The sequence below is a fragment of the Excalfactoria chinensis genome, chromosome 5 (assembly GCF_039878825.1).
Source record: "Excalfactoria chinensis isolate bCotChi1 chromosome 5, bCotChi1.hap2, whole genome shotgun sequence".
NCBI lineage: Eukaryota > Metazoa > Chordata > Aves > Galliformes > Phasianidae > Excalfactoria > Excalfactoria chinensis.
This window is the reverse complement of record NC_092829.1, coordinates 33,302,003-33,317,151: the sequence shown is the minus strand read 5'-3', so window position 1 is coordinate 33,317,151 and position 15,149 is coordinate 33,302,003. Positions and strand designations below refer to the sequence as shown.

At 38.9% G+C, this 15,149-nt stretch overlaps 1 protein-coding gene across 1 annotated transcript in view; it reads right to left on the bottom strand.

Annotated features, from left to right (window-relative positions):
- LTK (leukocyte receptor tyrosine kinase) overlaps positions 1 to 6,513 on the bottom strand; it is a 78,848-nt gene extending 72,335 nt beyond the window's left edge. The window contains exon 1 of the mRNA XM_072337764.1: positions 6,385 to 6,513. Within this exon, the coding sequence (XP_072193865.1) occupies positions 6,385 to 6,433 (49 nt within the window). The 5' untranslated portion in view covers positions 6,434 to 6,513. The remainder of the gene's footprint in view (positions 1 to 6,384) is intronic.
- Between the last annotated feature and the right edge of the window lie 8,636 nt (positions 6,514 to 15,149).

Sequence of the window (15,149 nt, the reverse complement as noted above, 5' to 3'; positions counted from 1 at the left end):
ATTGAGTTTGAGGCTGCACCTGTGCTGACAGCATCTCTGCTGTAGGAAGCAAGGTCTCAGTGAATTGTGAATCTGAACCAGGAACCTGTTAGATTCATTTCATATTTGGGTTCTAACAAGAATTCAGCTACTGAGTTGGTTCTGATTCAAGGGGAAAAAGTTCCAGTTTGGGTTTTGTTTGGCTCCTGGATAATACAAAATCTCATTATGACAATGCAGGAATAGAAGCTTCTTGCTATCTTCTGTGCTCCAAATCACAATCAAATCCCTCCATTTCACTGTCTAGGATGGCTGTCAATCAATTGCTTTATCATTCCTGTATTTTGAATATATAAATGTATACCCCTATAAACACAGACACAGTGGAGAGGTGTAGATACTTTAACGCAAGAAAATTTGGCTGCCTACATACAAGCACATGCTGTAATACACACTGAATAAGAAAAGCCCTAAGTGAGCAACTGAAATGTACGAATAAATACATAATTCTTGGCTAATGTGCCAAAGCTTATGGGATTTCAGAAACCAATTAGCTGGAAATCTGTGATGTCTTATTAACAGACATGGCTCTCCTATCAGAAAGGGCAAAGTTAAAATGAGTTGCAAGGATACATCTGTGCTTTCTGGAAAGACTTCATCTTTTTATTCTATACATCAGTCTCTTTCTCGACTACCTTCATCTCTGAGAAGCCGCTATGTCAATAGGTGTCTCTTTCTTCTTCTTTTAAGTTCAGACAATGCTATTCTCAGGGAATTTCTTGTAAAGCCATTTAGAAATGCTAACAAGTTTTGCATTGACAAGAGGAAGGAAATACTGTACATATGTATGTATGGTATATGTACACTCATGTAAAATTTTACATTTTCCCAGCCAGCTTTATCTTAAGGAGCACACAGTGAAAAACAAACTGAGTCCTAAAGAAATAAAACCTGGCCTGTGGGTGAGCATCTCGCTAAAATTCTGAGTTCTGTATTTCCTCAGTATATGTTGGCAGAGCTGTCTTTTCAGTGGACTGAATGGTTTCCTTTCATGCCTTTTTGTTTTCATTATTCCTCAAAAGCCCATCATTTGTGCTGGTATCATATATGCTAGAAGCAGCAGCGTTGTGGAGGTACAGCACCTCAAGGAAAACACTTAGATACAGCATATCTCAGGGATGCAAAATGCTCCAGGGAGATGCTGCCATGGCTTGGGAGCTGCAGTCTTTTAGGCCATTCAAAACCTGAGCAGGCCCTGATGCTATTTCCATTTGCTCCATTGCGAAGGGTCCGTAGGCTGATGTCCCTTCTGCACATCAGGCCTAAAAAGGAAGGAACCTCGCACCTTCCAGATACAGCCACTCTGACCTCTAAAGCTGCTGAATAAGGCACAGTCTGAACCACATAAAAGGCAAATAAGAGTTGCTGCTGTGCACACATGAAAAACAGGTATGATTCGTCACCTCTTACACATGATCTTACTTCTCCCTATTCACTCAGCGCTTTTGTCAGACCAGATGTAACTCATCTCTCATCAAACACCTCAGCTCACTATTTCTCCAAGCTGGCTTGCTCTCATAACTGCCATGGGTGTTGCCCTTGTGTGCACAGATATAGGGGCCCTGCTGATGGCAAGCCACATCGAAGCACTGGGTTTATTATAATCCAGGAGCGAAGCAGTAGAGCAATTATATTGGAATGAGAGGAAGAGGAATTGTGAGAGGAAGAACTGATGCTGAGAGACAGGAAAAGACTATAAGCTTGATCCAATTAATTAACATAATTAATGTCATTATTTTCCTCCTCTGATTTAAGCATTCAGTACAGAAATCATGCTTACTTGTAAGAGTCTCAGATAAAAGTCTCCAGACACAGAAGAAATGTTCTACTGCTGCAACTGTGCTCACATAGAGATCTATCAATTTGCATTAGCTAAGAAACCCACGAATTCCTTCCTCTCCATTTACTTCTGGAAAGAGCTCACCTGCCTCTCCTCTCAGCAGCTGCTTTGTGCACTGCTTTCACTAATTGTTTGCAAAAAATTCAGGTTATCTTTGTTCCTTTATATTTCTGAGGAATTTGATTCAATAACAAGCTACTAACACCATCACCAGCCCTGTGTGTATACACAGCAATGAGCGCCAGCCGGAGGACAACAACCTGCATACACAAATCCAGGTACAAATTGTTATGTGCGATTCCAAGGTAACTGAGCAGCTTTAATACTGCATGTTCCAAGTTACTGGCAAACCCAAAGAGTTAAAAAAGAAATCAAAACCTTCATAGACCAATCTGAAAACACGTCAAGTGTTTCATCAGTCTACAAACTGCCCATTTCAGGAAGCGCTGAACTATAGTATTTCAAGTCAAAACTAAACATGTAATATTAAATCTTGTGTTATTTTTTTTTAATAAAGGTTCCACATTTTTTTGATAGAAAGCTTATTTAAATAAAAATTTAAATTAAAAATCCATGAAAAAGGTTTGACTCGATTGAATTTCCCCAACATGCACTAAGTCGTACACATGCAAAACATCCATATATAACAGCTTAAAACACAGACCCAGATTTTAAAAGGCATTTTAGTCTTACCACGTCAGCATTTTTCACTGAAATTAACTAAAGAATAAAAATCATCTCCATTCTAGTCACATGTACACCATAGATGCACTTTTACACACTAGCACCATCAGTGCACACCCAACCATACAAACAGGCTGATAACATGGGCCCTCTGTATCTTCCACATGAGCTCTGGGGGTGGGAGAGGAATGTTTTTGAACTATCACTAAAGTGAGGCTTCCTTTTCTCTAACTTTGATCTTATGGACTAATTAGGAACTGTGAAGTTATGGTAATTCTGACAGAAAGATGGACTTCTATTGCCAATCACAAGACACTGTCTTCATCTTTAAAGTGACAGTACACACATCTCACTACAAGATTTCTTCCTCTTTCACTTCAGTCCTTTCTCTTGACATAGTTTACAAATCTCCATTACTTGTCTTCACGTGCTCCCTTACTATTGGACTCTCATCTATTGCCTACCATTTTTCACATTTCATTTGTATTTCAAAGGATCTTTAACACTGCAGTGTTTGTGACTTCAAAATATAACTGTCTTTATGATTTTAGTGCTTGAATGTCAGTGACAGTTCCTGGAATTACATATCCGGCCTGGGCACAGCATCTGTAGATACACTTTCATTTGCATAATAAAGAACCATAAAGTTATCTCCCAAGTTAAATCTATCATTTGATGCTATTCTGGTTGGAACCATCAATGAAAATACTGACAGTATGACTGTTACTGTATGCTACTTTAATGCAGCACAGATAGGCACAAGGAGAAATAAAAAGAGCTCTTCCACAAGGAAGTAGAAGAGAATGCAGCCCCCTTCCACTCTTGCTATGATCTTCTCTACTGAAAGGGATACTCAAATCATTAAAGGTTTACTTTAAGGTCCATAAATCTGTTCTCAGCTGGTTTATGACAAAATGAAGTATTTCTGTATAGTACCTTCATTCATGCGTGGATTTACTAAACTTAAACCAGTTTGTACACACTATATAAAACAGGCCAGCTCAGTTTTAAGAGGTAGAGAGACCCATGGGGAGGGGGGAGAGAACTTTCTGGACTTCTGAAAAGAATTTGCAGGAGAAATACAAGAGACAGGTAAGAGCCGGGCATGGAGTATTCACCACTGCCATGCTGTGATTACACACACTCACAACCCTTTAACTGTGCTGGCCACCTTACTCCTCAACCTGCCTGTCAGCCTCTCCATAACCACAGCTACTTCTCAGGCTGAAACTAAACATCAAATATCCTATCCCCTGACAGCTCTAATACAACTATTAGAAAGGGCTACACAAAGAGAAACTGGACAAAATGCCTCTACTAATATTACCTCAGAAACTGTGGTTATGATCCAATAGCTAAAGTTCTGAGCCAACAACATAACCTGAGTACACCTCAGTAAAGGGTTTGAGATTTGCCAGAAGTGTATGTTGTGCTGTAATTTTGCAAATAGCTTGCAATCCACACCCAGAGGCAAGAATACGTAATCTGGCCAAGCACAACCCTGTTTTTTGTTGTTGTTTGTTTGTTTGACAGAAATGAGGACTGACCTTCCCCCTTCCATCAAGCTCAGGTAATCAAAGGAGAATCAGTCTGTATGAAGACAAAACAATTCATACAGTGGCTTTGTTTACTTACTTCCATGCCACTTTCCAAGACCTGAGGTTAGAGTCCTACCTCAGCCTCAGAATGACTGTGAAGTTGCCCTGACACTGAACAACGCACATTGGTACACTCAATCCTTTTCTGGTTGTCGTGCTGTTGGCTGTTTTAGGTGTCTGGTTTCATCTCTGTTTTTCCTGTTTTCTCTATCTTTCTGCACATTCTTGTAGAGTCTTGATTTCTACTCATCAAAATGAGTTCTGACCTCCTCTGCTGTTACAGCATGCCTAATATTTTCAGTGGATTTGAACTCTTCATTACCCTAAAAGCTCATCAGAAAGATGTATGCCAGCCAGCAAAACAAAATGAACAAAAGCAGACCTGTAAATTCCCTCATTACCAGGACTGTAGGCTTTCCAAAGAAAGAAGGAAATATAAAGCCACTCTACAGATCTATTCTGGGAAAACTTCCTCAGTGGAAACACAAGTGGTTTTTAAAATCATTAACTGCAGAGCCTTAGAACTGACCATAATATCCCAGTGAGATGAGCCACCCTGATGTGAAGATCAGGATAGCAGCTACACAGTTAAATACTTAAGCATTCAAGCCTCTCCTCTGGTGACTGAGATTTTTTTGGCAGAATACTGGACAGAGATTGCAAAATGTACATTTGTTTTTATCTAGGTCTTTACTTGCACTTTTTTTTTTTTTTTTTTCTATTTTTTTCCTTAAAAATTAATCTCTGCTCTAACACAATCTTACTTCAAATTACTGACTTGGAGATAAAGCAAGTATAATGACTACTCCTTACACTAACCTTATTCACATGTTGAAAGTCACTATGCTAAAACACGTGTATGACACTTAGCAGCTCTTGATGAAATAGCATGACATATTAGCAGAAGCTGCAGGGGGACACAGATCTGCTTGCATGGAATGTACTTCCCCTGGGCCCTTTAGATGGTAAAGCTCTCTCCTCCCCATGGAAGTAACAGGACAGAAAAAGCCTGAAATCAAGGACTCTAAGCTATGCCTTGGCACTCAATTATAACTAAAACTAAATGGTGAAATCTGCTTAAAAATTTATGTCCTAGTATATCTTCATGTTAAAAAAAAAATAAAAGCAAAACAATATACATAGATGCTTAGCTTTTAGCACAAAATAGAGAAATCCTTACTGTATTAGCAAGAGGAAGCTGTAGCTCTGAACAACCTGTTTGTCTCATCTTGTCCACTGCCTGGAAGTAACATGATTTGTTGCACTGAAAAACACAGAAGTATCCCCTGATCCTCATCCAGAGATCAAAATGGTGTTCTTCTCCCTGCCCTGAGCTTACTATTGTAAGCTCAGTTCCCTGGGAAGTTCAGTATGTCCTGGTAAGGATTTGCAGATTTTTCTCTCCTAGTTTTCATACTACGATTTTTTTACCACAGTGCACATATAGTAAACACATTCCACTCCTGCCTTCTTTCTTCCATTGTCATTTATGTGCATTCTAACACTTTACAACTTCCCTCCTGTTACTGCTGCTTCCTTCCTGCTATCTCTCTCCTCTTTCCCTACAATGATTGCACTCCTCTTGCTGTGTTTCAGAACCAAAGCTGACCGACAAACTGAGCAGCACAAAGATTCCTTTCAAAACTCAGCCTGAGCACCACTGTCTAGGTAGGAGCTCATAACTCTTTTAAAGTCTAGATAGCCTCTGTTCCCTTTATCCATCCTCATCTCTTCTCCTTGGACAAATTCTTTTCCAAATAAACCTTTTCCTTTAAGCAACCTTTACTATTCCAGGAGCATTATTGCCCCTCATCTTTAGAGCACAGTCCCAAAGAAAGCAATCCTGTAGTCACAGAACCAAAATGGTACTGGGGGATAGCTGTTAATGTTATGCTGAACCTTTGTACAATGACAGAACCTATCTCCAGTGTAACAGCCCCAGTCAGCTCAAGCCCTTATTAAGCTACAGATCATCCATTCATTTCAGTGAACAAAATTTACTTAAAATCAATAACCACCAAGATTTATCTTCCCACATCACACACTTCATATACATTTGACACCATTATTCCCTACCTCTGACTTTCACAGTGCTCTGAAAATAACGCTTTACTTTTTTTAAAGGTAGAAGAGAATGGGCAAAGAAAAAAGTCAGAGTCCCCTGCGGGGAGAAGAGGGAGTTGGTACCACAGGTCGCGGGGGCAAAAAGAGCAAGTTACTCACCCACGGCGGTGACCCAGAGCCGCAGCGGTGCTGGGGCAGCAGGGCTCATGGCTGAGCGGAGCCGGGCGCTCGGGGCTGATGGGCAGGGGCCGTGCCCGGCTTGCAGCGGGCTCCGCGGGAGCTCTGAGGTTGGGCTCGGACTGCCTCGGAGGAGAATTCCCACCTCCTGCTCATGAAGGCTCGCATGGGTCCTAGAGCCCTCTCTTTCTTCCACCCTCCCTTTCACTCCTCCTCCCTTCTTTGCATGCCGCTCCTGCACGATCAGCAAATCCATAAGGAGGTTGCTTTAGACAGGCATTAGTATTCATTAGGAAAAGCTGAATTCAGCATCTCATTGGGCTGTTACCTTTTCTTAGTCTTGAAGCTGCCTCGACAAAGGTCTACACTGGGACAGAACTCAGTTGTACTTAAGATCACAGAAAGACATAAAATCACAGAAAGATAACAAAAATTCTCCCTAGACCAGAAAGTCCTGTCAGTGACTGCTGTGAAAAAGAAATGGGACTTCATTGCCCAGAGCTGATATATCCACCTTTCTTTCCTTACAGCCACTCATTCCTGAGTGAGGCAGCCTCACCTGGTGAGAAAAGTCACAGGGATCTGTGCTACAGGAAAGTGCCAGTGCCCTGCCTTCAAGCTTTCTGCATTCACCCTTCAATCACTGCATTTGTTAAACTCCTTTTTCCTCTGGCCCTTTAGCATCCCAATCACATTATTTTACCTTCAGTGTGTCCACCTGTTGGTTTTGTTGTTTTTGCTGTTGTTTTTCCTTCACAATGAAGTTTATTTTAAAATACCTATTCTTTTTATTATCAGAATACATTGTTTGACTTAATTCTCCATGCATGTACTCTTCCTCTGGGTGAGGAGTGCCTTAGTCCAAATTAGCACAACTTAATGTGGATGTAGGCTAAAATAATTCAGACTGAAAACTTGCAAATTTAACAAGGAATACCCGAGACTCAATAAAATACCATCTCACTGCATGTGATGGAGAAATTTTGGAGCTTACAAATATTAAATCCCTGACAGGATAGGCATGTCTGGCACATTCAAGGATCTGTTTTCCATTTTTAGTAGTGGTTTTTAGAAAAAAAGACAAATTTTGTGTATTTACTTAATCTGTGGAACTTCTGGTGACCTATAAGAAGCATGCACCATTCAAGGGTAGAATTTGCACACTTGTGCCATAATTTATTTACTTGGACCTTTGTATTTGCTCCTTGTTCAGCAGTGTATTATTTCAACAGCTTTAAGGAGACATATTTTTGAATACGACTTGGATTTGGAAGAAATAGTCATTCTGAGGCTCTCCTCTACTGCTACATCAATTATAAAAGTGTAGAAACAAGACAGACATTAATTGTTGCTTACAAACTGAGTTGACATAAACTGCCCCCCAAGCAAAGTAATAGAGCAAGAACAGTGTATGTTCCTACCTCAGGAAAAAATAAAATAAAAAAAAAAAATACAGCTAAGTCTGCCAGCTTTCCATCTCTTCATAAATAACGACCTTGGCTGAGGCTCTGGGACTGCAAAGCAGATAATTTTTTACTCCAGTTTTTACACAAGTAGAGGTAACTCAGGAATTCCTTTGCTTGCCTAAACCCTCCTATAAACAGAAAGGTCTGTGTCTGTGAGGAACTGGTAGCAGCAGCTACTTGTCTGGATACAGACAAATAGCATTGTTTCTGACAACACTCATTTTTAAAGCAGTTCATATCTTCCACGGTTTTCAGTTAGTTTGGCCAAGATAGATGAGCTCTGAGTTTCATTACACAAATGCAAGGCATTCTATAAAAATGAAATAGATGCACGTGATGCTTTTAAACAGGAAGTAAAATCAGACAAGAGGGTAACTAAATCTAAGACTGACTGTCTCATTAGCCATTTCAGAGGGTTTGTGTCCTCACTCAGGAAAGTAAACCTTGGTCTATTGGAAGGTCTGAAGTTAATCTTTGGCAAGGTAATCCACATCTGCCAAGCAAAGGAAGTCACTCAGAGAAAAGTTGGTATTATAGGGAATAAAAAATTTTAAAGATAAAGGATGGGGTATGGAAAACAATACAAGAAGCTATTTAGAATGGGACAACAATAGAAGTCAGACCCATGGCCAACACTTGGAAAAGGGGACATGAACTACAAGCAAACAGCACTTGCCAACAGCTTGCAAGTAGTCAAAAGCATGTACAGCAAGATGCAAAAGCTGTCACCAAAAAGGGAATAACAGTAACACCACTAATTCAAATGAAATCTCTGTATAAGTAATTAGAAGCAATGAACAATGCTGTGTCAGCAGAGAACTGAACTATCAGTCTAAAAGCAACTGTGACAATTGCATGCTTTTAAACTGGGCACTGATGCACAAGCTAGAGCACTGCCAGTATCTGGATACCAGCAACTGAAAATATGCAGAAGTCTTAAATAATGATACCATTTCTGGCTCTGCAACTCTGAAAGAACAAGCCCATGAGAAAGAAGCAGATTTGCTTATCCTATTCTTATATCCTGCAGATGCAGTACAGAGGGCAGCTCAAAACTTTGATCCAAACCATAATGGACAGTACTGTGCTTTTAAGTTTTACCATAACAGAGTAATCTTCACTGACAATGGACATTAGCTAAATTCATCAACACCGAAGAAGATACTTTTGCACAAAAAAAACAAGTAATCAACCTGTTTGTCTGTGCTGAATTATACTGGGTCTTAAGAGACTTCGAAGTACTCGTTTCCTCGCCAGTCAAGGGTCCAAAGCAGCTAAAAACTATTGAAAACACCTCAAAAACATACAGAAGGGGATTTCGAGTTCCCCATAGTAGGAACAAGATAAGTTCCTGCCACATTACCAAGAAAATTTCACAGAACTGCACAGAGGAGAAGTGGAAGAACTTACCTGGAGAGCAAGCCAGGCTCCAGCATTGGCATCAGTCATTACCAGAACAAAAGATGGACATTTCACATCTATGTACACACAGAAGACAAGTCTTAAAGAGTGAAAAATACTCCCCCATGTACAAGAAGAAAGCACTGGAGAGGTGATCAATACCAAGTGAATTTCTGCATGGGATGCAAAGCAAAACAGATGTTCCTATAATTTTCAACTATTTATTTGGAAGATACTGTTCCCATGTGGGCTGATTTGATGACAGAGGCACTTTGTAGGAAGATACAGCACATATCTGATAGCATATATAGTGCAAAAGTCCATATCATAACATTTTGGTCAAGGATAGGAGAAAATGAGAGAAATGCAGAAACTTCATAAACCTTGTATGGAAAGCAAGCTGTAGGGAAAAGCTAAACAAACACCATGTAAATTCCTTATGATGGAAATAATATCCAGCATAGCAAAACCAATGTGGCAACATGATATAGACCAGCCACACTAAGGTAAAGGAGTACAGACTCATGTGAATGATGAAGTGTGCAAAGAGATGTATGCTTGACCAACTTGCCTCAGCATCTTGAATGTTATTCTACAAAACTGTCTAACAGACTTACATTTTAGCTGTTACAAAAACATCTGGAAAACTTAAGGCATTAATAAAAGATGATCCAATCTAGAGATACAATATCTAAGTGCAAAATAAAGTTGTCCTCAAATGATTCTGCTGAGAATATTGGTAATTTTTCAAAATTGCATTGTCAGACTTGGAGAGCAGACGTAAAAAAAAAAAATAAAAAAATGGGTGTTAGTGTACATAAATAAAGAAAGAAGCTTTGGCTTTAATCCATGTACATTAAAAGCTCCACGTCTTCATGCATGGAAGAACTGTGTGAGCTGAAAATGATCGTAAAACTCTTTACAGCCTAAGGGACCTGGAAATTCTCACCCTAACCTTCCCCACAAACAAAAGGACTACAGAAATATTTTGATTTCAGATACACGATTGCAATGTTGCATAAAAATGAACTGAGATATGATGATGGTTAGACTCTCTGGGATACTTGAGAAAAGAACAATGAAATAAAAATATCCAGAACTACATTTTATATGTTACAGAAAACAAGCTCTTCCAAAAATACATTATTTGGTGTCAGACAGAAAGTGGACTTAGATTTCTGAGGGTAAAAACCTGCATAAAGGAGCTATGGTCACTGCCGCAGATAACGTTCTTTGTTCCAAATGATAACAGCTAATAGTGTGGCTTTAACCCTTAAAATGATTAAGGACAATAAAGAGTTAAATTTAGTTGTTAAATGGGTTTTTCTTTCACTGCATCAGAAATCTTCCATTAGATTAGAAAGGACATGCATGGAATCATCTACAGATTTAAAATCTAAGAGGATCAATGATACTTCATGTACACTAGCTTCAAATAAGGACCAGTTACAAGGAAATTGTTATAGCTTGTTGTACAGGCCAGGAGTATAGGTAAAGATGTGGGTGGTAAAAGAAGTAATCCCATAGATCAGAGCAGGCAAAATTTTGCCACTGCAGGCTGGCAGAAGACAAACTTGTGTCTCAGACTACTAAATTCATTCCCACATAGAAGATAACATATCAAAACAGTCATTTGTGCATGTCAGTAATATCCTTGCTCCATTTTACAGTGCCTCAGCTTTAGAAATGCCTGACAACAGGATTCATGAGTTTTAGCACTTTGCAGTGAAGTACGTATGAGGCATGTCACTACAAGTCCCCATTACTTCCAGTACAAGAGGTCAGCAGAAAGCAGTGTCAAAATAATAAAGCACCTACTAATGAATAGTGGCAGAATCCATATTCAGCACTGCTAAATCAGAGCGTGGCACCAGCAAAAAACACTTTGTCATATGCTGACATTTCATTCAATGGAAAACTGAAATAAAAAGTGTGCCTATCCTACAAGAAATGTTTGTCAAGAGCCACTGGGGACTTGAAGCTACCTAAGGAAACAGATGAGGAAAAACAGTCATCCAAAATGATTTAGAGTACTTGGAACTGCCAGCATTTGCCCAAGACAGAGAGCTCAAAACCATGAAAACAAAGCAGCAGAAAGTCAGCTGAGACAGTTCCACACTCTCAGGAGTGTGTTGCACAGGGAAACCAATAAAGAAAAAGGCCACCCAGACTTAGTTGTCTAGCCATGTAACAGTGCTAGGAAACTGCACTTTCTGAATTGTGTACAGTTTTTTCACAGATTGGACAGTTACAATTAATGAGTACATCAGTATTTGACAACATATATGACCACAACTTATTAAGAGCCTGTAGATACAAAGCACCCTTTCAATAGCACCAATGATACAAAGTTTAAATCACAGATTACCTCCCACAGCAGTGGCCCGACCATCTGAGAACTTGGTGTTTCCTGTATAGAAACACTTGTGCTGGTTGTTCTACCAGCACACAGCTGAAACAGAGTAATCCGCTATCTCCTTAAGTGTTCTTAAGACAGCAAGAGGATTGCATTAAGAACATTAAAATAAAAATGTAAAAAATTAAGTATAATTAAATGATATTAATGTTGCCAATGAGTGTTTATTCAGACAGAATTAAAATCTATCTGTGAAAAATTCAACACCATCTACAAATTAATGGAAAATGAGAATGAATAATTACTTCAAGTGTACTGCCTAGGGCATATATGCAAAGCAAGCAATAGATAGATATGCCATCATTGAAGGCGATGCAGCAGAAAATATCTGTCATATTTCTTCATTCGCCACAAGAGTGTCAGAGTTAGTGGTTTCAATTTGTCATCTTTACATATACAAAGGTGTGGAGGTCCATTTCTGAAGACTGTTATCCTTATATCCTGCAGCTTACAAGGTGCTGAAATACTTCTCAACAATTCGGGTGTATTTTCTTAATGTTGGATGAATATGATTTAGTTGCAACTCTTAAGTTGTTTACAAACAGTGAAAGTGAGGAACAACAGAGACTTTTACCAGTGAATGCTGGTTGCAAGTGCTTACACTGCAAGACAGACAAGACCTGCTACAAAACCACTTCAACGAGCAAACAGTGACTATACACTATGAACAAATCTGGCATTCCATTTGCAGCATTGTCAAAGTGACCTTTTTGACTGACGGTTTGCATCATGCAATTCAAATGAGTTCAAAGGAATTTTTATTACATCTTTCTTCCCTATGATACAATCACAAAATTTAATGCAAATGTACAGTAATATTCAGTCTATAATCAGCCCTATTACTGTTCAGGTATTTCACACACATCTTTGGCAGTTGCAGATGATGTAGTTTCATCTCCCTTCCAGTGTTAATAATTTATTGGTGTGGATGGGGGGCCTGCGGGTGGGTTTGCATATTTCCAACATTCCAATGTGCTTATCTTATCTATTGTTCCAGCTTTGGGCATTCTTGAATTGAATCCATATGTTACCACTTAAGCAGGTAAGCATCATTACTTTCAGCTAAATTCCAGACTGGCAAAGGTTAGCACTGTGCTGACTTAAGCATTGTTTTATGCTTCTTTCACAGTGTGCTAAAAACATTCTTAAAGTTAATCCTAAAATTAGAAATTATTGTATTCACATCTTGCTTTGCTGACTCTCAACACACAGCCCAAGTGAAAACAGTAAGGACAGGAACTGGTTCAGCCCTTTCCAGCTCCTTGTCACTCCTATCTCTAGGGCAAGATGTCTAGCAGTGATGCTGGCCTGTTACAATCTTTACTTCTGAGGGTGGCTTTTGTTGTGACACCTGACGATTTTTAGAACATCCTGCCACAAACAAGCTGTTGCAGCAGCTTTGGCAGTGTGCATGCATCCTTCTGGGCCCTTCCAAGCTTTTCCCTCTACAGACTGTTAATGCACCTCTTAATATATAAAGCGGATATCATATCAGTGGCTTTTACTAGGATTGTTCTTTAGTCATCTCCTAATGACATTACAGAGCCAATTCTACACATAAACATGAAAATATGCATTTTTAAAGATTTCACTTCTGTGCTGGAGTCCTTCAAATGCTTTTATTTCCTCCTTTGTTTCTCTTCCTCCAAATTTTGTCAACAAGAGGACAGCTATAGTCCCAAGGTACTTAAATATTTAAATGTGAGATAGGAAAATGCTGTTTATCTTTCTTGTCCCTTAAAAGAAAGGGGAAACTGAAGCAAGCAGATTTGCAACAGCGAATAAAATAAATTTGCAATATTTTATGATTGCTTTTTATTTCTAACTGTTAGAAGCACAATCTCATAATGTCACAGTGAAAGATTAATTGAAACACAATTAATGCAAACAAAACTGCTCTTACCATGCTGACATGTAAAGTACCGCATTTTCTGGAGGACAGAGGAAAGAGGTAATCTTCATTGTGCTTTTGAAAAGAAAAAATAAAAAGCAAAATGAGCTCAGAGGCAGACATTTGCTAAGGATTTATCTGGTCCAATCTTTCCTATTTCATTTAACATGCTTTTAGTTAATTAGCTTAGGATGTCTAGTAACCTAATGGAAACTATTGAACCAGTCAGCATGAAATGAGTTGTGAATGGTCTACACCAGAACAAAGGGAATCCTACAGATTCCAGTTGCTGCTGTTTTTTCTGTCTTTATCATTTTTAATTCACTGTACCTCTTCTGTTTGTTTATCACTTCTATTTCTATTTTATTAATTCTTATCACAATCTTGTGAATTGGTGTTAGTGAATACAGATCGGCAGGCTCTGCTTTTGACTTTGGAAGATCCCAATCCTTAGCATTCAAAATGCTGCCACATTAACTATCTTCAAAGTAAAAAGAGGCCTAAGGATCATAGTTCTATTTCAAGTGTTATAGTCCTGGGCAAGTCCCAAGACTCCTTAATAATCAGAACTACCTTCCCACAGTTTCTAATTTGAAGAATTAATGCTTTCAGTATTTTTGCAGTTCCATTTCAGTCAGAGATTCATAAACCCCTTATGATTTGTTTCTGGAAGTTTTACAGTGAAAAAGTTACCTACATAGTTTTAGCTCATGACTAGACAGATCAAAGGAAATCCCACAGAACCATATACATAAAGAAGAGTCGGTTCACATTTTACACAAACTCAGCTATTTTCAGATAGTGCACAATGTCAAGATACAAACAAAAAATGCTGTGTTTCGGAAGCCTACCTATGCATAAGATTGCACATGAGCTGGATATAAAGGTACCTAGGCTGGGTGATGAATAGTGAGGTACCTCTTCTACTTGACCAGTTTTAAAGCTATAAAAATAATTTTTATTTCTCATGGATGTGGAGGTTTTACATCTCCATGAGTTTGGGACTAAATCAAAGGCCTTCCTGCAGTCTATGTGAGCAACTCCTGGCTTCTTTTTCTGCACTCAGAATTCCTCTAAAACTGCCTAAAGAAATTATGCTAGGCTGGCTTGCAGAGCAAATAATAATCAACTCATTCAATTCTGTTCCTCGCTATTTTTGTTGTTGTTTCCTGTTCCCTCTCCCTGATTCTTTTTACTTGCTGAGGAGCCCTAGACTCCTTCTGCTCTAACTGTTATACAGTCTGCTTTTTTCCTACTTCTTTCCTTTGGAGATTTTTTATGTGGCTATATTTTCACTCCATCTCCTTGCTCTACTTAAGTCTTTATCACAGGTTATTTCTGATATTTGTTTCCTAACCTTTTCATTACCCTTATATTTATTTATATATTTAACAATTTTTTCCACTACTAATTACAAAGTAGCTTTCTATCATCTGTCTCATTTGTGATGCTTCCCATTCAGGCTGTATAAAATGAAGACCAGCCAAATCTACCAGATATGTGGTGTATCTTGACATGGATGTTTCCACAACACTGATTTATACCAGATTGCTGGTGGTTACTTTTTACAGTG